The sequence below is a fragment of the Lepus europaeus genome, chromosome 3 (assembly GCF_033115175.1).
Source record: "Lepus europaeus isolate LE1 chromosome 3, mLepTim1.pri, whole genome shotgun sequence".
NCBI lineage: Eukaryota > Metazoa > Chordata > Mammalia > Lagomorpha > Leporidae > Lepus > Lepus europaeus.
The window spans coordinates 112,017,183-112,040,287 of record NC_084829.1 but is presented as its reverse complement, the minus strand read 5'-3'; the positions used below and the strand labels follow the sequence as shown (position 1 = coordinate 112,040,287).

The 23,105-nt window shown below is 43.0% G+C and overlaps 1 protein-coding gene across 1 annotated transcript in view; it reads left to right on the top strand.

Annotated features, from left to right (window-relative positions):
* The first annotated feature begins 17,261 nt into the window (after window positions 1-17,261).
* Window positions 17,262-23,105, top strand: part of HDAC2 (histone deacetylase 2) — a 32,114-nt gene continuing 26,270 nt past the window's right edge. The window contains exon 1 of the mRNA XM_062186640.1: window positions 17,262-17,542. Coding sequence (XP_062042624.1) covers window positions 17,491-17,542 — 52 coding nt within the window. The 5' untranslated portion in view covers window positions 17,262-17,490. The remainder of the gene's footprint in view (window positions 17,543-23,105) is intronic.

The following is a 23,105-nucleotide window of genomic DNA, read 5'->3' as shown; positions in this document are numbered from 1 at the left end:
TATCAGAAAAATTTAGCTATAAAATATTATACATTTTAGGGGCTAGCATTGTGGCATAGCAGGTAAAGCCTCCGCCTGCAATGCCAGCATCTCATATGAGGGCTTGGTCGAGTTCTGGCTGCTCCACTTCTGATCCAGTTCCTGCTAATGTGCTTGGGAGAGCAGCAGGTGATGGCCCAAGTGCTTGTGCCCTTACACCCATGTGGGAGACTTGGAAGAAATTTCTGGCTCCTGGCTTCAGTCTGGCCCAGTCTTGAGTGTTGTAGCCATTTGGGGAGTGAACCAGCAGATGGAGAATCTCTCCCTCTCCCTATGGCTCTGATTTTCAAATGAATAAAATAAATATTTAAAAATATATAAATTTTAACATGGACTCTGGATTAGACAGTAAAATATACAGATATGCTACCTTCTAATTTTGATAGTTCTATCTGGTTATTCAAAAGTATCTTAGTTCTTTGGAGGTATACCCTGTAATATTGCCAACCTACTTTAAAGTGGTTCATTAAAAAATAAATGTGTCTGAATAATTGGTGAAGCCGGGAAAATGGCACATAAGAGTTTCTCATATTATCTTTGCTACTAGTGTGATGTTTAAAATTTTGTCAAAATAGGAAACTCTCTCCAATAGCAGGAAAAGACCTCAGAGGTAGGATCTGTTTGAACATAGACAATACCTGCTCCTAGAAACTTCTCTGGATCCAGCGACACTCATAGGCTGGCAATGTTTGGAAAGTAATGGATTATCCCCTGGGGATGGGAATACATTACAGAGGGTATCGTGGCTGTCTGGATGGGAGTTTGGATCAGCAAGGTTCCCCCTGTAGCAAAGGATGGAGAGAACACCATGCAAACTCTTCCTCCTGTGACATCCCATAGCAATAAACAGCTGTTGCAGACTTCAATGCCATTGCTGTTTGCCAGTGAGCCTCCTTTGAACTTAGTCATCTCCCAGAGATCTTGAACAAGTTTAGAGGGAAAGATGTTAACAAGGAGACACTGCCTCCTGTTAGTATGACAGGTGGATTTTCAAACTAAAAATTTTGGGGCCAGCGCTGTGGCGCAGCGGATTAATGCCCTGGCCTGAAATGCTGGCATCTCACATAGGCGCAGGTTCAAGACCTGGCTACTCCACTTCCGATCCAGCTCTCTGCTATGGCCTGGGAAAGCAGTAGAAAATGGCCCAAGTCCTTGGCCCCCTGCACCCACGTGGGAGACCCGGAAGAAGCTCCTGGCTCCTGGCTTCGGATCGGCACAGCTCCGGCTGTTGCGGCCAATTGGGGAGTGAACCATCGGACGGAAGACCTCTCTCTCTCTCTCTCTCTGCCTCTCCTCTGTGTAACTCCGACTCTCAAATAAATAAATAAATCTTTTTAAAAAACTAAAAATTTTAAAATTAAATGTAAAGTATTTGTGCCCCAAGTTTGTAAAGTAATGCTAATCATACTTCCTTAACTTCATACACCCTTGTACAACTGTGCAAATACTAAGATGATGAAAATAACATTGCATAAGTTCTCATGAATGGAAAAGCGCAGCTATAAAACAAAATTATGTAATAGTCTCTGATTAATATATGTTATTAAAAAGTTATGAGTAGACTGAACTTTTTTAAAAAAGATTTATTTATTTATTTGAAAGTCAGAGTCACACAGAGTGAGGAGAGGCAAAGAGAGAGAGAGGTCTTCCATCTGATGGCTCACTTCCCAATTGGAGCTGCTGCACCGACCCAAAGCCAGGAGCCAGGAGCGTCTTGCAGGTCTCCCACGTGGGTACAGGGGTCCAAGGACTTGGGCCATCTTCTACTGCTTTTCCAGGCCATAGCAGAGAGCTGGATTGGAAGTGAAGCAGCCGGGACTCAAACTGGTGCCCATATGGGATGCCAGCACTGCAGAGGGTGGCTTTACCTGCTACGCCACAGCACAGGCCCTTAGACTGAACTTTTATAAATAAAATTATATTTCCACTGCATCATGATTATAGATTTTGCAATGGAAAGAAATACATTTTTGTTGGCTTAACCCAAATTTTGAGTCTCTGAAAAAGTCATTTTTAAAGTCATTTTAAGTTTTGCTTAAAGTGCAATATTCCTACAAAGTTATTTATTTAGTTTTAGTCTAGAGATAAATCATATGAGCGTGAGAGCAGAAATTTGTTATTTTAAGATGTGGAGCAGTCACTTATATGTGGAAGCAGAGGAGCTGACCTCATAGAAATAGAGATGGAACAGTCTTTACCAGAGTCTAGGAAGTAAGGGATGGAGAAAGGATGGCTAACACGTAAAGGGGTGGTGCTGCACAGAAGAAATACCAGGTTCTGTAGCACAGTTGAATAATTGGTTGATAGTAACTAATTATATACTTCAAAATAGCAGGAAAAGAGGATTTTTGAATGTTCCCAACACAAAGAAATGGAGCTTGAGGTAATGGATATGCCAGTTACACTGATCTGATCATTACACGTATACATACATTGAAATATCACACTGTACCCTATAAATATGCACAATTCCTATGTGTCAATAAAGAATAAAACAAGTATTTTTAAAAGGAGAAAAAGTTAAAAATTGTGGGACACATGGTAAGAAATAAATATGTATGTAACTTTTAAATTATTAATAAGGATGGTGTTTTGTTAATTTTATTTTGTATCTGCTTCCTCAAGGCTGCTTCAGTTATGAGCAACAAGGAACCAAGTCAACTAGTTTAAGCAAAAAATAGGAATATATGGGAATCTAAAGGCAGTGCTTATTTTCAGGCATAGCTTGATCCAGAAGCTTTAATTTTATGTATGTCTGTCTATCTATCTATCTATCTATGTATCTATCTATCATTTATCTATCTATAGTTTCTCTATTTCTATATTTATCTCAGCTACTCCTTATATAAATAAGCTTCTCCCTCAATTTGAGGAAGACAGTCAAGGGTGAGTAGAATAAGTTTCTCAGATTTGCTCTGTTAGCCATGTTTGCAGGAGATACTCTGGTCCAATGTGGATCAAAGCACATGCCTGAATGGGAGGATGGAAGTCACATGATCTACAGCTCTTGCAGGATTCTGGCTCAGAATAGGGGATGCAGCAGGATGTGAGGAGGTGCAGTTCACCTGAAGAACGCAGAGAGAAGGACAAGGGTGGCAGACAGGCAAAAGCTATGGCTACAACTGTCTCCTCTTCATAAAGGCACAGTTTTATAAGGGAAAGGGACCTAAGCATTCATTATTGTATGGCAAACAATTTGTAAAGTAAATGTTGGACAAATGTATAAAAATGTATTATAATATAATTAAAGAAAGCACTGTTTATAACAGCTAAAAGATTTTTTAAAAATTGAATAGGGTTTGGGTAAATAATCCTACTTTATTCATGATGTGGTTTTGGAGTTATTTATTATCAAGAGGAAGAAGGCAAATTAAAAGCATATATTTATAAGACAGTAAATAAATTAAGTCCCTACTTTTGTTTTTCAATATATTTCCTTACCTGCAAACATAGATATAAGCACATTTATAAATTAGGGAAGTGCTGCATCTCCAATAAAATGTTATTAAGGGCTGGAAAGAGATGGATGATAAATGATGTTTTTACCTATTTATATTTTTTTATTTTCATATTAAATTTTATATAACACAAAACTCAAATTCTACACAACTCAAAATTTTATGCATTCAACCCTGATTGAAGTACTAATAAATTTAAAAATAACTTGGTGCCTGGTGGTGATGAGTTTCACAATGTGGCAATAGACAGATGCTTTTTACTTAGATAACATGATTCAGTTATTAACTGAACTTTATTTTACCTAGTTAATGTGATTCTATTATTAACAAAATTTTTGCCAAAATTTGTGGGCTGCATTGGCCTGCAGCATATCAAGGGTCAGTAATGTTTCTAAATGTGTGAATCTTGGGCCACCTATGGCAAAATCACTTTGATGAGCTTGTTAAAACGCAGACATCCTTGGGGCCAGTGCTGTAAAGCTGCCACCTGCACAGCTGGTATCCCATATGGGCGCTAGTTCGAGTCCTGGCTGCTCTACTTCTGACCAGCTCTCTGCTATGGCCTGGGAAAGCAGTAGAAGATGGCCCAAGTGGTTGGGCCCCTGCACCCATATGGGAGATCCAGGAGAAGCTCCTGGCTCCTGGCTTCGGATGGTCACAGCTCCAGCTGTTGTGGCCATCTGGGATGTGACCTAGAGGATGGAAGAGTCTCTCTCTCTCTCTCTCTCTGCCTCTGCCTCTGCATCTCTGTAACTCAGCCTTTCAAATAAAAATAAATAAATCTTTAAAAAAAATAATAAAATGGAGATACGTGCTCTCATTCCAGACCTCCTGATTCAGAAATTTAGGAAGTGAGCCAAGGAACTGATATTTTCAGGAAGTTTCAAGTTTCAGTGAGTACACTGGTTCATGGGAACTCCTGTTTCAGAGATCATAGGTAGGAACAGTAAAGGAGAGAAAAGTGATCAGGCTTTGAAACAGTACAACAATCTTCTGTCTAACATTCGATTATGATTATTAACTAGAAAATTACAAAGCTTTCAGTAAACATTTAAAAAAATGAAAAAACTTTATTGCATGTAGGCCTCAACATTTTCCCCACTAAAATATATTCCAACTAAAATTCATAAAAGCCACAAAATTCACATTATAGGAACCATTCTAGGATAACATCTGTTCACAAAGCAGTCTTGAAAGTCTAAGGAGTTCTGGGGCCAGCACTGTGGTGTAGCAGGTTAAGCTGCCTTCTGCAAAGCTGGCATCACATTATGGGCACTGGTTCAATTTCTGGCTGCTCCGCTTCTGATCCAGCTCCTTGCTAATGTGCCTGGGAAAGCAGTGGACGATGGCCCAGGTTGTTGGGCCCCTGAACCCACGTGCAAGATCTGGATGAAACTCCTGACTCATGGTTTTGGTCTGGCCTAGCCCTGGCCATCGTGGCCATTTGGGGACTGAACCAGAAATAGAAGCCAAAGAATTTCTTAAAAATTACATAGGGTTTGGTTAAATGAATCTTACTTTATTTGTTAAGTGGTTTTGCAGTTATTTATATTGATTAATGAGAGGGAAAAGGCAAATCAAAAGCATCTCTCTCTATGTAACTCTGCATTTCAAATAAAGTAAATGAATCTTTAAAAAAAAGCAACTATAGACAATTCTGAAAGAAACAATAAAGGAAAGAGAAAGAGGGAAAGAAAGAATTGTAGGAAGTTTTCTAGGTATCAACGAAAGAGAAAGGGCTTTTATAATCAGAAAATTCCATCAAGATTATTCTCAACCCATGTGAGTTGTGCTCAGAGCATCCACCGGTATATAATCTCCCTTTAATTTCCTGCTTTATAGATTGTATCTTTGGTTAACCCTGGGTTCTAGTCCCAGTCGGGGCGCTGGATTCTGTCCCGGTTGCTCTTCTTCCAGTCCAGCTCTCTGCTGTGGCCCAGGAAGGCAGTGGAGGATGGCCCAAGTGCTTGGGCCCTGCACCCGCATGGGAAACCAGGAGAAGCACCTGGCTCCTGGCTTCAGATCAGCACGGTGTGCCGACCGCAGCAATGGCCATTGGGGGGTAAACCAACAGAAAAAAGGAATACCCTTCTCTCTGTCTCTCTCTCTCTCTCACTGTCCACTCTGCCTGTCAAAAAAAAAAAAAATTGTGTTGTGCTTAGGCATGATTTTTTTTAAAGATTTTTATTTATTTATTTGAAAGTCAGTTACACAGAGAGAGAAGGAGAGGCAGAGAGAGAGAGAGAGAGAGAGAAGTCTTTCGTCCACTGGTTCACTCCTCAATTGCCTGCAGCTGTGCCGATCCGAAGCCAGGAGCCAGGAGCTTCTTCCAGATCTCCTTCACGGGTGCAGGGGCCCAAGGACTTGGGCTATCTTCTACTGCTTTCCCAGGCCATAGCAGAGAGCTGGATAGGAGTTGGAGCAGCCGGGTCTCGAACCAGCACCCATATGGGATGCCGGCACTACAGGCAGCGGTCTTACCCACCATATCACAGCACTGGCACTCCCATAATTTGTATTTAATTAATTTTTTTAAAAATTAAAAGAGGGTATTCTCTAAATTATTTGAAATTTAGTTTTGATATACTAAATTTCAATTTACAAATGATCTTTTGGGATAAACTTTGGGGAATCTACAATTTTAGGTTTTTCTTCAAGTTTTAGTGGAATACTTGTTAAGTGAAAAAATAAAAGCAAGGTGGACACTTAAACCCTCTCCAGTTCTCCACCTAGAAAATAGGCATCTCTCAGCATTGTAATGGAAAGCAATGAGTCACAAAGAAACAACTTAAGGAAACTTAAAGGAAAGTTTTAAGAGAATATAAGGAGTTAAACTAAATTCGAATATGTTAAAAAACGGCCAGCGCCACGGCTCACTAGGCTAATCCTCCGCCTTGCGGCGCCAGCACACAGGGTTCTAGTCCTGGTTGGGGCGCCGGATTCTATCCCGGTTGCCCCTCTTCCAGGCCAGCTCTCTGCTGTGGCCAGGGAGTGCAGTGGAGGATGGCCCAAGTGCTTGGGCCCTGCACCCCATGGGAGACCAGGAGAAGCACCTGGCTCCTGCCATCGGATCAGCGCGGTGCGCCGGCCGCAGCGCACCAACCACGGCGGCCATTGGAGGGTGAACCAACGGCAAAAGGAAGACCTTTCTCTCTGTCTCTCTCTCACTGTCCACTCTGCCTGTCAAAAAAAACAAAATGTTAAAAAGGTAATAATTTTCCATAGGAAATAGCATAGATCTTTATTGCTCCTATAAGTACTTTCCCACAGTATTTGGAAATACAGGGTAATAAGAATTCAGCAAAATATATAAATTAGTTACATATTCAGCTATGTCCTTCTTTCATCTCTCTGGTGTCCTTATAGCAGGAATGAAGTACGAGTATAGGGGAACTGCAGTGCACCAAGTTTCAGGAATGCAGCCCACACCTTATTCTTTTATCTTTGTTAGATTTACTGAGGTATAACTTACATACAGAACACATTACTCTTTTTAGCTGTACAGTTGTATGCATTTGACAAGCATTGACAGTTATGTATCATCACCACAATCAAGACATGGAATATGCTCATCATCCCCAGATATTCCCTTATGTCCTTTGTAGAAAACACGCTAGTCTTACCCCCAGCCTTGGGGAACCAGTGATCTGATTTCTGTCTCATTTAAATGAAATTAGATAGTGTTTAGCTTTCTAGTCAGTTTTTTAAAAGCACAAGTGATTTTGAGATTCATTGACATTGCTGCATGTTGCTTGTTCATTTGTATTGCTGACCAGCATTCCTTTACATAGGGTGTTTGAGGGGGTTGGGTTATTATATTTTTTGCTTTGTTGTGTGCTTTTTATTCTTTGGCACAGCTTATTCTTAAGAGACTTAGTATTCATCCATTAATATTATTCTATTTGTCCGGGTTCTCCAGAGAAATAGGCAACAGTGTGTGTGTGTGTGTGTGCCTGGAAATGGACTGAGAAAGATTTTAAGAACTGACTCCAGTACGTTGTTCAGGATGGAGGATGCCACATATGAAACCTGCAGGGTGGGCTGGTATGCTGAATCTCCAGGGAAGATCCAGTGCTGCAGGTCAAGTTCAAAAGCTGGGGACCAGTGTTGTGGTATAGCTGGTAAAACCTCCACTTGCGGTGCCAGCATCCCATATGGGCACAAGTTTGAGTATCGGCTGCTCCAATTCTGATCCAACCCCCTGCTAATGTGCCTGGGAGAGCAAGAGAGGATGGTCCAAATGCTTGGGCCTCTGCACTCATGTGGGAGTCCCAGAAGAAGTTCCTGGCTTCCAATCTGCCTACCTTTAGCCCTCATATCCACTTGGGGAGTAAACCAGCAGATGGAAGACACCCCCCCCCAACTCCACCTTTTAAATAAATAAATAAATCTTTAACAACAACAACAAAAGTTCAAAAGCTATCTGCTAGTGGCATTTCCTCTGGCTAGGAGGAGCTCATACCTTTGTTAGACCCACCCAGATTAGGGAGGGCAATCTGCTCTATTCCTTCTTCTGATTCACACGATAGTATCATCCAAAAACACTCTCACAGACATACCCTGAATAGTAAGCCAAATATCCAGTCATCCAGGGGCCCTTCTAGCTTCAGAATTTCGAGAAAATACATTTCTGTTGTTTAAGTGGTTGTTGTTAAGTGATATTTTGTTATGGCAGCCCTAACAAACTAATATACTTGCCTTCAACAATCTTATAATTTTGTAAAGGAAGATATTTATATGTGAATAAATATAAGAAAAAAGCAGGCATTAAAACATAAATTGCATAGAAGATGGTGGAGGATAAATGTAGAGAGGGAAAAGAAGTTAGGAAAATGCCCTATGAATTTATACTACCTATGTCATTATTTTCATCTTTTAAAAAATTTTATTTAAGGTATACACATTTCATGCATTTCATATATAGATTTAGGAACACAGTAATGCTTCTCAGACCAGCCCATTCTCCCACCCTTCTTCCTCCTCCCTCTCCTATTCCCACTCTTAATTTTTTTAAAAGATTTATTTAGGCCGGCGCCGAGGCTCAATAGGCTAATCCTCCGCCTTGCGGTGTCAGCACACCGGGTTCTAGTCCCGGTTGTGGCACTGGATTCTGTCCCAGTTGCCCCTCTTCCAGGCCAGCTCTCTGCTATGGCCCAGGAAGGCAGTGGAGGATGGCCCAAGTCCTTGGGCCCTGCACCCGCATGGGAGACCAGGAGAAGCACCTGGCTCCTGGCTTCGGATCAGCCCGATACGCCGGCCACGGCGGCCATTGGAGGATGAACCAATGGCAAAAGGAAGACCTTTCTCTCTGTCTCTCTCTCTCTCTCTCACTGTCCACTCTGCCTGTCAAAAAAAAAAAAAAAAAAAGGCCGGCGCCGTGGCTTAACAGGCTAATCCTCCGCCTTGCGGTGCCGGCACACCGGGTTCTAGTCCTGGTTGGGGCGCCGGATTCTATCCTGGTTGCCCCTCTTCCAGGCCAGCTCTCTGCTATGGCCCGGGAAGGCAGTGGAGGATTGCCCAAGTGCTTGGGCCCTGCACCCGCATGGGAGACCAGGAGAAGCACCTGGCTCCTGCCTTCGGATCAGCATGAAGCGCCGGCCACAGCGGCTATTGGAGGGTGAACCAATGGCAAAAAAGGAAGACCTTTCTCTCTGTCTCTCTCTCACTATGCACTCTGCCTGTCAAAAAAAAATTTTTTTTATTTATTTTTATTTATTTATTTGAAAGAGTTACACAGAGAGAGGGAGGAGAGGCAGAGAGAGAGAGAGATCTTCCATTTGCTGATTCACTTCCCAATCGGCCACAACAGCTGAAGCTGTACCGATCTGAAGCCAGGAGCCAGGAGCCTCCTCCAGGTCTCCCACACAGGTACAGGAGCCCAAGAACTTCTACTGCTTTCCCAAGCCATAGCAGAGAGCTGGATCGGAAGTGGAGCAGCTGGGTCTTGAACCAGTGCCCATATGGGATGCCAGCACTGCAGGTAGCAGTTTTATCTGCTACACCACAGCGCTGTCCCCCCCCCCCCAACTCTTAATTTTTACAAAGATCTCTTTTAAGTTTACTTTGTCTTATTTTTTTAAAAAAGATTTATTTATTTATTTGAAAGTCAAAATTACACAGAGAGAAGAGAGCAGAGAGAGGGAGAGAGGTCTTCCATCTACTGGTTCACTCCCCAATTGTCCACAACAGCTGGAGCTGCGCCAATCTGAAGCCAGGAGCCAGGAGCTTCTTCAGGTCTCCCATGCTGGTGCAGGGGCCCAAGGACTTGGGCCATCTTCTACTGCTTTCCCAGGCCACAGCAGGGAGCTGGATTGGAAGTGGAGCAGCTGAGACTCGAACCGGTGCCCATATGGGATGCCAGCACTGCAGGTGGCTTCAATCGCTATGCCACAGCACCGGCTCCACTTTGTCTTATTTTTAATCAAGACCTGTTCTTTTTCCTTGTTTAAATATTTATTTATTTATTTATTTATTTATTTATTTTGAAAGTCAGAATTACACAGAGAAAAGGAGAGACACAGAGAGAGAGAGATCTTCCATCTGTTGTTTCACTCTCCAGATGGCCATAACTGGCCGAAGCCAGGAGCTTTATCCAGGGCTTCTATGTGGGTGGTAAGAGCCCAAAACACTTGAGCCATCCTCCATCACCTTTCCCAGGCCGTGATAGGGACCTGCATTGTAAGCAGAGTAGCTCGGATTTGAACCAGTGCACATATGCGATGCCTGCATCACAGGCAGCAGCTTTACCTGCTATGCTACAACGTCGGCTCCAAGACCTTTTCTTGAATGTCATAAATACTGGTTATCCACAAATTTACAAAGAAATGAAAATGTGTTTGGCTAATTAACCTACCTTCATGAATGAAAGGAGGTCTTTATACAGAATAAAAGCAAACTCTAAGCAACTGATGGAAGGGAAAACAAGTCTCAATGTCCTGTTCATAACATTTTGTAGGAAAGATGCTTGCTAACATACTAATATGCCAAGAAAAGTAAAACACTTCTTATGTCGACATGTAGAAAATAAAACTGAAGTCAAACCATCCCCTGAAAAGAAGGTGGCCAAATTATAATACCAGACCATCACACTATAAAGACAATTGCTATAGCATAACTAAAGCCAGAGTTCACAATGAAAAGTTTACCAACCTAGAAAATGTGAAGACTTCAGGAAAAAAGAAGTCAGGAGAACCATGATTGTGCACCCCCAGATGGAAGTTACTGTTCTATTGATGGGAGTTATGGGCTTCTTTATGGGTATACTAAGGGAAAATCTGGCTGAAAAAGTAAAGTTCAACTAAGAAAGAGAAAGAGAAGGTGAAATAAAGGTCAGTTGGCATAATCTAACCACGGCTGTTGAGTAATATATGTTCTAGACATTATTTCTTGTACCTGTTCATATGAAAAAGATGTTTCTGAAGTTATTGTTAATATGTCGACATTTTTGTACTTAACAAGAGCACAAATGGGGTAGGAGCATATCAATTTTTCTCCATTAACTACCAATCTGACAGTTTTCCAATTAAACTTTTGTAAAACTTATGTGTAGTTTCTTAAGATGCTCTCATATTTTCTATCTATGTTTAGACAGAGAAATCTAGGACTCACTCTAAGTTGGATATAAAATATTTGTTGGTTCATGACTTAAGGAAAATGTTCTCATTTCTAACAATACTTTAGTATTCTTGGTTCAGGCTAACTTAACCTGCTACAGTTTTGTGGGTGCTGGCAGAAGTCACAAGAATCCTGGGTCTGAGAGCAGGTACTTCTGCACTTACTTCAGCACACACAGCGCAGCAAATAGCATGAGCACCCTTTTCTCTTATCCTCAAGTTGTATGGGTTACATGTAATGCATCCAGACAATGCCTGAACATTAATGGATTGCACTGCAAAAGACAAACCCAGAGCCACGGGCTCAAACTTGAATAAGTAGCAAACAAGTCAGTTTCTCTTATGTCAAGAGCAAGCAGTTACATGATAGTCATGATATGGTCACTTTGACCTACTTAGTTTTCAATGTGTCTAGCTACAGTAACTTCTCAGTCTCAGGAGACAGATAAAACTTATAATTTGGCTTACTCACCAAAAGTGTGCAGAGATACACAGGACCAAGATAGATTTGCCTCTAAACATTCCTGGCAGAATTCAAATATTCATGTGAATATGTGACTTCATTGACCACTGTGATAATGCAGACTGACAGAAGCTTTAGGCTTTATTCCATTTGCCTCATACAACATTTAATTAAGGCACTTTCAACTATACCCAGGCAGCAAGGTGAGGCTGATCTGTAGCAGTGAACTCAATCGTGACCTCAAGAGTTCTGAAATTCCACAAACTATGAAGTCTATCTTAGAATGTCAGTGGCTTTTCCTTAAGGTTCTCATTTGACCTTTCTATCTGATATGAGACATTAATCCATGAACATTTGGTTGTATTCAGGATGGTTCAGAATCTGCCATTGAGAGCAATTCCATCAGCTGTTACAACTCTGACCAGTGAGTTGAGGCAGATCTGACTGCCTTCTAACGCTCGAATAGTCACTGATCACTTTTACTAAACTCGGGGACAAATTTACTTTCACCTTTTCTAATTAACTGACTCTTATCATGAGGACAATCAACCACATAGTGCATGTTAATGAGTCAATTATCCCTTCGAAGAGCTCCTCCAAGTAATTAAGGGTCACCCTGGTTCAGCGAGATCTCCAGAGTCATCTGAGGACTATGATTTATTCCAGGCTCCCTAAACAGCTGAAGCCTCTTGTGACCACATCTTGGATAGACATTATTGTGATCTTGTGAGGGAGAAATTAATACCTTCTTTCCACACAAGAAATAGAGTCCCAAGGGTGAACAGGGTGTTACTAGAAACTTGATTAGAATGTTGGGGCTCTCTAGTGGGACTAATATGCTTGAGAGCACAGGTTGACAATGGACAGTGCCTACAATATGTCTAGCTACATGGTGAGGAAGTCCACTCAACTAAAGTTACAACAACTAGGACACTGTATTTAAGCCTACTTCCTGGCATCACCCAGTATCACCTCATTAATAGGCAGACAAGTAAAGGACTACTTTGTTTCTAGTTGACTCTACAGTGTGGTCAACATGTTCAATCCCAATTCCCAAGGACTGCTTTCAAATTCTGTTAGTTTAGGTTGCAGTCATCCAAAATAAACTTATTCTGCTTTTCTTCTAAAACGAAACAAACCAAACAAAAAGCAATTTCTGTTAGTTTCTAAACAAAGTCTCATCTCTTTCTTTTTCTCAGAGAGCTATGTCTATTAGGCATCTTATCCTTATCACCAAAAATTGCAAAGAAAGGTGAAAGGTCTGATAAGCCAGTCAACCAGTTTAGACAGAAGACTCTTGTGTTAAAGACAAAGGATAAATATTACCTACAGCAATAGCAGTGGGCAGAGTATCAGTGTTACTCTTCATGCTGCTGCCCTGAACCCCAATTTACCCAGGTTAATATGAAGAGGTTCAAATAACACAAGCACTTGCATTAGGGCTGGATTACAGGAATTGAAGGAACCTGAATTTTTATAATAAGTAGTAAACACTGCCCTTTGCTCCATAGGCAATCATTTTCTCTATCTTCCAAGGCTGATCACTATATATAAATATCTTTAAAAAGATAATTTGGAACAAAGAGAAGTGAAGACCCCAGATACGCAAGAATTCATGGAAAATTTTCTCCTAACAAAAACCTGGAATTTCTTAGTAGAAATTACTGGAAGCCACTGGTATTTATGAATCGACTTCTAGTTCATATTTCCATGAATTAGGATTATATCCAACTACTGTGGTTTAATTCAGTGTGTGTTTTTTTGTTTGTTTGGTGTGCTTTTTTTCCTGTGTACAACCAGAAGCCCAGAAGTAGATGGTCCAGATCTGGTAGAGCTAAAAGTGAGTTCTTCAAGGATGCAGATTCCTATCATCCAAGTCTACTATTCTCATCATTCAGCTTTCCAGTTCATGGTTATAACATGCATATTACTTCTCTGTTTGGTGCTAGGTGGAGAAATATCATGACGAGGTTGAAAAAAAGTTTAAAAATATGGATAGGAAAAAGGAATAACTAAGATACAAATGATTACAGTACTCTAACAAGTTGATATTCACAGGCACAGTGTGGATTTATAAATAATTTTGTGTAAGCAGATGCATTGGTTTAAAGTGGCAATATATTTGGAAGCTCATATGCTGACAATCAATAAGATAACAGAAATGACTGACAGGTTTAATGCAACTAAATAATTTAGTAGATAAACAATAGTTCAAAAATACATTGTTGGGGCCAGCACTGTTGCATAGCAGGTAAAGCCACTGCCTGCAGTTCTGGCATCCCATATGAGCACCAGTTTGAGACCCAGCTGCTCCACTTCCAATCCAATTCTCTGCTATGGTCTGGGAAAACAGTGGAGGATGGCCCAAGTCCTTGGACCCCTGCGTTCACATGAAAGACCCAAAGGAAGCTCCTGGCTCCTGGCTTCAGATCAGTGCAGCTCTGGCTGTTGCGGCCAATTGGGGAGTGGATCAGTGGAAGACCTCTCTCTCTCTCTCTCTCTCTCTCTCTCTCTCTCTCTCTCTCCCCTCTCCTTCTCTCTCTGGTAACTCTTTCAAATAAATAAATAAATCTTTAAAAAAATACATTGTTAAGGAAATGGGAAATTTGAAATTGTTATACAAATATAGTTAAAGCAACAATGTAATCTTTCATTGTTTGGCATTGAGTTATAGCTTGTAACCCCATGTAAAAATAAGCACCATGCCTACCAAGAGAACAGAATTCAGCTTGTAGCTGTTTTAGTTTACGACAACACCCTAGTGTGTCACTGTATTTCTTTACCTTTTGCATTACCTTATGGAATTGCTATATAGAATTCAACATCAAGAAATCTACATTTCCTTAGAAGAAAAATGGTTTTTTTTTCAATGAATAATTCTCTTACAAAAACCAAAAGTCACACTGACTGCTGTAGTTAGCAGTGGATAACTTTTAGCATAAGCTGAGGCAATCAGTTTCTAAACAATCCATTTATGGCTGATAGATCATTGTATTGAATCATCTCAAAGCACTAAACATTTTCAAAATTGAGAAAAAAAAATGTTTCTACAGACCAAGAACTAAAAAAACAATTAGATTAAGGAAAAAGATGATCCATTAACTGTGTGTTGCATGGGTTTCTCATGCTCTCAAATTTTTAGCTCCTACTGTACATTTTCTAAAACTTTGTTTAAAAAGGATCCATTGAGATGACTTTGCATATGGTAGACAAAGTTTGGAGCTTTTTAGTAACTAATTCTACTTTAATAACCTAGAGTTCATTATACGTGGTTAGAGGCATAATTTTCATGGTGAGCCCTTATTTTATCTTTACTGGATGAAACTCATCAATGACAGTTTCTAAGGACAAAATAATTTGCTCCTATTGTTTAAAATTGTTAAGTAATAAATAACAAGTTCTTTAACCAATTGAAGGATATGTCCAGGAAGTTCTTGCAAGTCCAAGATTGAGTGCTATGGATACAAACAGTTCTTTTTTTTTTTTTTTTAAGATTTATTTATTTTATTTTAAAGGCAGAGTTACAGAAAGGCAGAGGTAGAGAGAGAGGTTCTTCCATCTGCTGGTTCACTCCCCAAATGGTTGCAACTGCCAGAGCTACGCTGATCCAAAGCCAGGAGCCAGAAGCTTCCTCTGGATCCCCCACGTGGGTGCAGGGGCCCAAGCACTGACTTGGGCCATCATCCACTGCTTTCCCAGGCCATAGCAGAGAGCTGGATTGGAATTGGAGCAGCCGCCCATATGGGATGCCAGCAGCAGCTTTACCTGCTATGCCACAGCGCCAAACCCATTACTGTTTTTCATATGGTATTCACACTAATCATTTGTATTCATAGTTTTTATTGCTTAAACCATCCCATAATTTTATTTGAACTCCTCAATATTCCTATGAAGAATCACTTCTAAACACTACTGCCCCATTTTATATTTTAAGGCAATTCAGACAAAAAAAATTGTTTGACTTGCTGGAAGCAATCCACAGACAAGAGAAATCATTATGGGCAAGACAGATTTGATCCTTCCTCTTTTGAAACCATTATTCCAGTGGTACATTCAGACAAGCTGTGGGCAACTGTAATGAGGTAAAGGTTGAGCCAGAGAGGCACATGGCATAGCCACCATGGAAAGGCACATGAACATATTTGGGGAGGGCAGGTTAGGGGAATCTTCTCGAAGGAAATAAAGTATCATTTCAGACTTTCACTGTGTTGTTTCTGGGGAGCAATATTATTTTCTACTAAATTAACTTGTTCTGATCTCAGAATTTTCCCAATTTTGGACTTGATAAACACTTGAATCGATACCACGTAATTAACCAATTAACCGCACCTAAGCCAAGGTTTCTCCCACCAGGGTTCTTGTGCCAACTGTGGTCTTATTAAAACTACAAACAGAAGGGTGGGGAAGGGTGTGACAGGAGCCACCCTTGACACACCTTTTCTAAATCTCATGGGAATGTGGTCCAGGAAAATTGCTGCTCCGATCATAAATACCGTTGGCAATTTGGAAAAGTAAAAAGAAAATAAAAATAATATTTTTGGATGTGACTTTAAACGGCTCCTGCTTCAATATAGGTCTCCCCACTCCCCTCTTTTCTTGACAGGGAGTGTCCGGGAGACAGCCTGCGTGTGGGCAGGGTGGGAAGGTATTGTACATGACTTACACGAAAGAAGTGCTACACTGCGGGCTGTCTTCACTGTTCCCAGCAACGTGGCTGGCTTAGGGTAGGTGCTTGATAAATGCTGATTTATTGAACGCAGGGTCACAGGCATTTGTAATTTCCAAATGTTTGAAAATCCTTTCTCCTAGCATCCTATCCAGTGTCTAGTTTCGTGGAAAAGCCAGGGTATACGGAGTTTGCAAAAAGACGGAGACCAAACTCCCAACTATCAGCAGTTGGGAGGGCCAATTTAATCTGCTCCCAACTACAAGAAACAGAAATAGTACTTACACCACGGTATCGGAGGGAAGCTTTACAAAGTGAAGCATTTATTCTAAGTGGGTATCAATGAAACACTGCTCTAAATGCAAATACTTATAGAACCCTGCCCCACACAAATGAATTTTATAAATGTCCATTCAAACCCAGGCGGTACACTCTTCCTTGAAAGCTTATAATAAGTCAGTATCCAGAGCACTTAAAAGCCAAAAAAAAAAAAAAAAAAAAAAAAAGAACTATTAGTGAACAGATGAGAAAACCACGCGACCACGTCCTGGGGCCGCGGGCGAAAGCCCCGCAGCTCGAAGGCCCGGAAGGAGAACGTGAGTGGTCTTTCCCCGCCCGGCGCACGGCACGTGGTCGGCTTGGGCGGGAGCTTCGCGACAGTGGGGGAGGGGAACAGCGTGGGACGACACGGAGGGGGTCTAGACAGCCAAGGCTACGGTTGAGCAGGCGCAGACTGCGCAGGCTCGGGATAGGCGCAACCACTGCGCCAAGATCCGAGGGTGGGAACGCACACAAGGGTCGTCGTCCTCTTGGTATTGCTCAGCAGGAGCCTGCCTTTTCCATAATTTTAAGGCTTTGAATGGCGCTGTTCCCCGCAAGCTGTTCATCACGATAAGGACTCTTGCCCAAGCCTGAACCGGCCTCTTTCTCTGGTCGTGCCCCTCCCTCCCCCGTGGAGGACTCAGTGGACGCGCCCCACCTCCCCTCGGCCTCCGGAGGTGGTTTGGCGGCCCCCTCCCCCTCCCCAGTGTCGCGAGTTGGCGCCGCTGCCACCCCCGCTCCGCGCTCTCGGCCCCCTCGGCCGGGCTGTACCGAGCCCTCCGGGGACCCTCCCCCTCCGACCTGCCCTTCCCCGCGGGGCGGCATCCCCCACCATCCCCCTAGCCTTTCTCTCCGCCGAGCCGCGGCGGCAGCTGCAGCAACAGCAGGAGGAGGAGCCGGAGCCCGGAGGCGGCGGTGGCCGGGGAACCCATGGCGTACAGTCAGGGAGGCGGCAAGAAGAAAGTCTGCTACTACTATGATGGTGAGAGGCCGGGTGGGCGGGCAGGGCTGGGTCGCCGGGCCCGGGGCCGCGCCGGGCTCCCTGGCCGCCGTCGCGAGTGGGTGCCGGCTCGGAGGGGTGGGAAGGAGGAGGGACCGGCGCTTGGCCGCATCTTAACCCGTTGCGGACCCGGCGCGGCCAGCGGGAGACCCTGCACCCCGACCCCCTCCTGCGGACCCTGCGGGCGGGAATGGGGGAACGCCCCGCTTGCTTGCTGCCTCTCTCTCCGGTCGTGCGGCCCGCAGCCCCCAAGGTGGCCGGCTGAGGGGACCACACTGGCCTACCCCGGCCGGTGGTAGTGGCGAGGGGGCCGGTCCTCCCTGGCACTTCCCCCGCCCGCCTCTCGTGGCATCGCGGTTTTGGGGGACCCCTTCGCCGGCATCAGGCACCCGATCCTTGTCCTCCTGAGTCAAAATTCCTGCCCAGGCTCTGACTACACAAAGCCCAGCGGCCGCAAAGCTCCGCCCCTGCAGCCCCCTCCGGCGCCCCTGCCCCCGCTTGCGCCCCTCGGCTCGCGTCTGGCCCGGGCGCCTGCTCCTCTCTCCGCTGGCAGCCGCCCCCCTGACCCCTCGGCCCGGGGCGAGGCCGGAGTGGGGGTTACTGGGAGTGGGGACCCGAGTCCGGCGTGCGGCGCCCTCACACCCGTGTTCTGCGTGGGCTGCATCCCTCTCCTTTGTTCACCCGGCTCTTTGAGCGCCACTTGCTCCGGATTCAAATTGATGGGCTCCACTTCCTCCGTAACAATTAGGGATTTCGAGTTTGAGGCTGGCAGTTCGCGCGGCGAACGAGAGAGAGGAAAATGAGGAGCTGTGTTGCTGCTTGTGTTGTAGGTCAGACTCGATGGGTCCTGGCTTGCCCGTGTGGGAGGTGGTTACCACCCACTTCTTTGTTGTTGCTCTTTGTTCGATCAGGAAGTAGACCCTGCTTTGGAGGTTTAGGGGACCGTGGGCATCTGGCTTGTGAAGGCTGTTCTCAGGTGGTGGGGATCCTGATGTGCAAAAACTGGAGGGAGTAGTGCAGGAGGACTAAGGAGTTTAATCTGGTAAGCTTGAGCTCACGGTATGGTGAATTATAAAAATCAGGTAATTTAATTTTAGGGATTCTGTAATACGGAGTAGCATCAGTAACATTACAACTCTGGATTCTGCGTTCTGTGCCAGCCTAAGTTACACTAAATGGAACACTGGCTTAACAGATTTTACAAAGACCTGAACTCTAATAGGTTACCGTTTGGGAGGAAGAATACTGAAATTTAACAAAGCCAGGCTGAGTGATCAGACAGCCCTAATTGTGGGAAGCAATACGAATACAGATGTGAGAAGCCATTTCTTATGGATTGTATACTGTAAATCACAACTTTAGAAAGGTAGCTAAGGTCAGTATAAACCTGGCTGTAACAGCAGAACCATGCCCCTTCATTTAGCATGGATCCATTTTTTAAAATGCCAGTTTTATATGAAATAGCCATCTGAGTCATTTGTGGGAAATTATGTATTATGGGAAAAAATTTAAATTGACCCATAATACCTGGGACAAAATAGGAACAGCCTTGTTTTAAAATGTATCCTTTGAAGGACTGCAAATTGATTTGAAATTATACCTGGGCTGTAGAGGTGGGAGAACATTTTAACATGAATTTTATTGCATATTTGGGTTGTTGGCAAAACCTTTCCCCCTACCTTCTCTGGTTAAATTGGAAATGTAACAACCTTATGTGTATGTTAATTTTTATTTTAAAAATATTTATTTATTTGGGAGTCAGAGTTAGAGGGAGAGAGATCTTCTATCCACTGGTTCACTCCCCAGTTGTCCACAATGGGCCAGGTGGAAGCCAGGAGCTTCATCTGTGTCTCCCACATGGGAAGCGGGGGCCCAAAAGCTTGGGCCATCCTCTTCTGCTTTGCCTAGGGCATTAGCAGGAAGCTGGATCAGAAGTGGAGTAGCTGAGGCACAAACCTGTTTCCATATGGGATGCCAGTGTTGCAGGCTGTAGCTTTACCCCATATGCTGCAATGCCCGGGGGTTGTTTCCAGAGTTTAGAGATTTGTTTTTTGGCAGGACTTGGAACAAAGGGAAAAAATTAAACAAGTTGCAGAAAGTGGTGCTCAGTGTCTGTCAGTTGTCACTTGCTGTTGGCAGTGATGGGGTCCATGGAATAAAGTACTCGCAACTTTTTGTCAACAGGCTTGAACTGTAGGAGCAGGAGGTATGCTTGAGTAGCAGTTTTCTGAGAACTGTTTGTTCCTCAGCCCATTTATGATAAGCCTTTGTTGAGAGTGGGGGCAGACATTGGTCCCAGGGGCAGGATGCAATTGGGTAGAGCAAAGATGTTTGACAGTCTTCTGATTTGTGTTAGTCAGTACTTCACTGATGGCCAACAGTGAGATGTATTACTGACAGTTTGGTAGGTCTCTGTCTGTGGCTCTGATTGGACTCGTTTTTAGAATGGACCCTTTAGTTGCTTACTTTTCAAATCGTCTTGGAGTTCTGTGGAAGGTGCTAATAAAATACCCTGCAGAGATTAAGTCAGGTATAATTGTGCTGATATGTGGCAGCATGCTAAGTTCTGCACAGTTAGTTACAAAAACATTTTTGTTGTCAAAAAAAAACTATTTTGTCACTTTATAAAAACAATTTTTTTTTGTTAAATTATGAACATTAAGGATGCAAGTAAAGGAACTTTGGCATCAAAGAACTTACACAACTTTAAGGTATGCAACATGGATTGGACTGGGAGTGAGTGGAATCAGTAGCAAGATCTGAATAATCTGCTAGCCTGTTAACTGGTTTGAACTTGTTGGTAAAGGAAGTAGGGAGAAGAGTAAAGGAGTGAAGTAACAAATTCTGTAACCATAGGTATCCTACCCTTGGGCTTCCTGGGACCATCGGACACACTCCGAGCCTCTTGGCAACAACAAGAGAAGGTTACCATTGAGGCTGTGTGTCTTTGCATGAGAGAGAATTCTAAAAATTATGTATTTTTCTCTATACACTTAACATCTTCAGCGTGAACACCCTTTATATCACTGAAATGCTGGTTTAGGCCTTAATGGGTAATGTATCCTTAAACACCTGAAGCAAAGAAAGAGCAATTCTCTGACTGTGGCTACTGACTCATACTGCCATAGTCTTCTAAAAACATACTTCATCAAAGTCACTTGTATAAAAATGATATAGCTAGCTATAAGAACAAGGTAAAATCATTGATCTTCATTACTGCCTTACTTTTTTCCATTATCACTTGTACCTCCTACCTTTTGTCTCTCTCCCTACTGGAATATAAGTTTCATGAGGACAGAGTGTGTGTTCCATTAATCTCTGCCATCTAAAGCAATAAACTTGTTATTGATGAATAAATAGTTAATTCCTTATATTTTATAGATAGGGCACTTTTGTATAACTTTCTGTCTTGTTCCTAACAACCACTCTGAGTTAGCAGGTAGAATGTTTGACATTTTGTCTATTACATAGAAGAAAACAAATTAATACCCCTGTTTCTTTTTTTTATTATTTATTTTTTTTTACTTTTTTTCTTTTTGACAGGCAGAGTTAGACAGTGAGAGAGAGAGAGACAGAGGGAAAGGTCTTCCTTTTTCCGTTGGTTCACCCCCCAAGTGGCCGCTACAGCCAGTGTGTTGCAGCCAGCATGCTGCGCAGATCTGAAGCCAGGAGCCAGCTGCTTCCTCCTGGTCTCCCATGCGGGTGCAGGACCTGAGGACCTGGGCCATCCTCCACTGCACTCCCGGGCCACAGCAGAGAGCTGGACTGGAAGAGGAGCAACCGGGACAGAATCTGGCACCCCAACCAGGACTAGAACCTGGGGTGCCGGCGCCGCAGGCAGAGAATTAGCCTAGTGAGCTGCCGCGCCGGCCTACCCCTGTTTCACTTTTCCTTTTCCACATTGACTTTAGTTTTAATGTCCAGGGAGGGGTTCACATCTGGAATCCAAAGGTTTTTCTTTTTTCTTTTTCATAGAGTTTCCTCTGCTACCAAAAGGTACTAAAAATTATTTAATTTAACACACACTTTAAATGTTGAGAAATCCATAAAAGAATACAGTTGGAATTGGAAAGGGGAGTGACTTTTTAGAGAATGTTTGTAACATTGAAACATGGATGAGAAAAGAGTTAAAAGTTTGAATCTGAGAATATAGTTTGTTCTGATGTTATTTCTCTCTATACCTTAAAGTACTCATGTAGTCAATTTTGGATTTAGAAAAAACAAATAGGTTTTAAGTCCCTACTTTGTACTACATAAAAGATCATCTAAGGGTCTGGTGTTGCGGCACAGTGGGTTAAGCCCTGGCAGCAATGCTAGCAACCCTTATTGGAGACAGTTACAGTCCCCGTTGCTCCATTTATGATCCAGCTCCTGACTTCCCTCTGCCATTGCAGCCATTTGGGTAGTGAACCAGTGGGTGGATCTGTCCCTCTGTCTCTCTGTAACTCAGCCTTTCAAATAGATAAAATTAAAAAAAAAAAATCACAAAGGAGGTTATTTACATCATAAGAAGGAAATAAAAGACTACCTTGGAGAGTAAGAGACATTTGATAGGGTGATCAGACAGTGGAAAGCCAGCTCCTATCTGGCTTATTGCAAACTGCAAAGGCCAGATAATTAGAACTTGTCCTACTTAGCAGAAAAAGCAAGCCAAGACTGTGTGTTTCTAGATTAGGCACTAAACTAGACCACCCAAAACTTTATGTAAAGAGATTTTGACTTTTATTTAAAGATTGGAAAGCCATTAAAGGTTTCACAGGTAGAGAACACGCTTTTAAAAGAATTGGTAAGGTATGGTAGAATGTAGGCTAGAAGCAATAATTGAATGCATATTGCTCCACATAAAATGTATTGGTTGCATTTTAGATAGAAATGGTCACATTTAAGGGAGGTTTGGGTAGTAAAAACAAAAGAATTTGTTGATGAATTAGAAATGGAGTTGGGGCTGGGGGATGTTGGTAAAGAATAAAAGAGGGTTCGGTAAATTCCTGGATTGAGCGGTTAAGTGGGTAGTGGCACCATTTCCTGAGATTCTGGAAAGACTAAGCTTAAGCTCAGATTTGAACATATTATATATGTGTTCTTCAGTTTAATAGAAAATACTGAGTGTTTCTCTGAGTTTGGAACCCAGGGAATGGAGACCAAGCAGGAATTTGAGATTTATCAGTGTATAAATATAATAAAGTATTGAGACCTTAAAAAAATACAAAATCTAGAGAATTTAGGGCATAATTCTTCTTCGCTGATACCCAAGAATCAAGAACAGTGACTGGGCTGGCGCCATGGCTCGATAGGCTAATCCTCCGCCTGTAGCGCCGGCACACCGGGTTCTAGTCCTGGTTGGGGCGCCGGATTCTGTCCCGGTTTCCCCTCTTCCAGGCCAGCTCTCTGCTGTGGCCCGGGAAGGCAGTGGAGGATGGCCCAAGTCCTTGGGCCCTGCACCTGCATGGGAGACCAGGAGGAAGCAGCTGGCTCCTGGCTTCAGATCAGTGCGGTGCACCGGCCACAGCAGCTATTGGGGGGTGAACCAACGGAAGGAAGACCT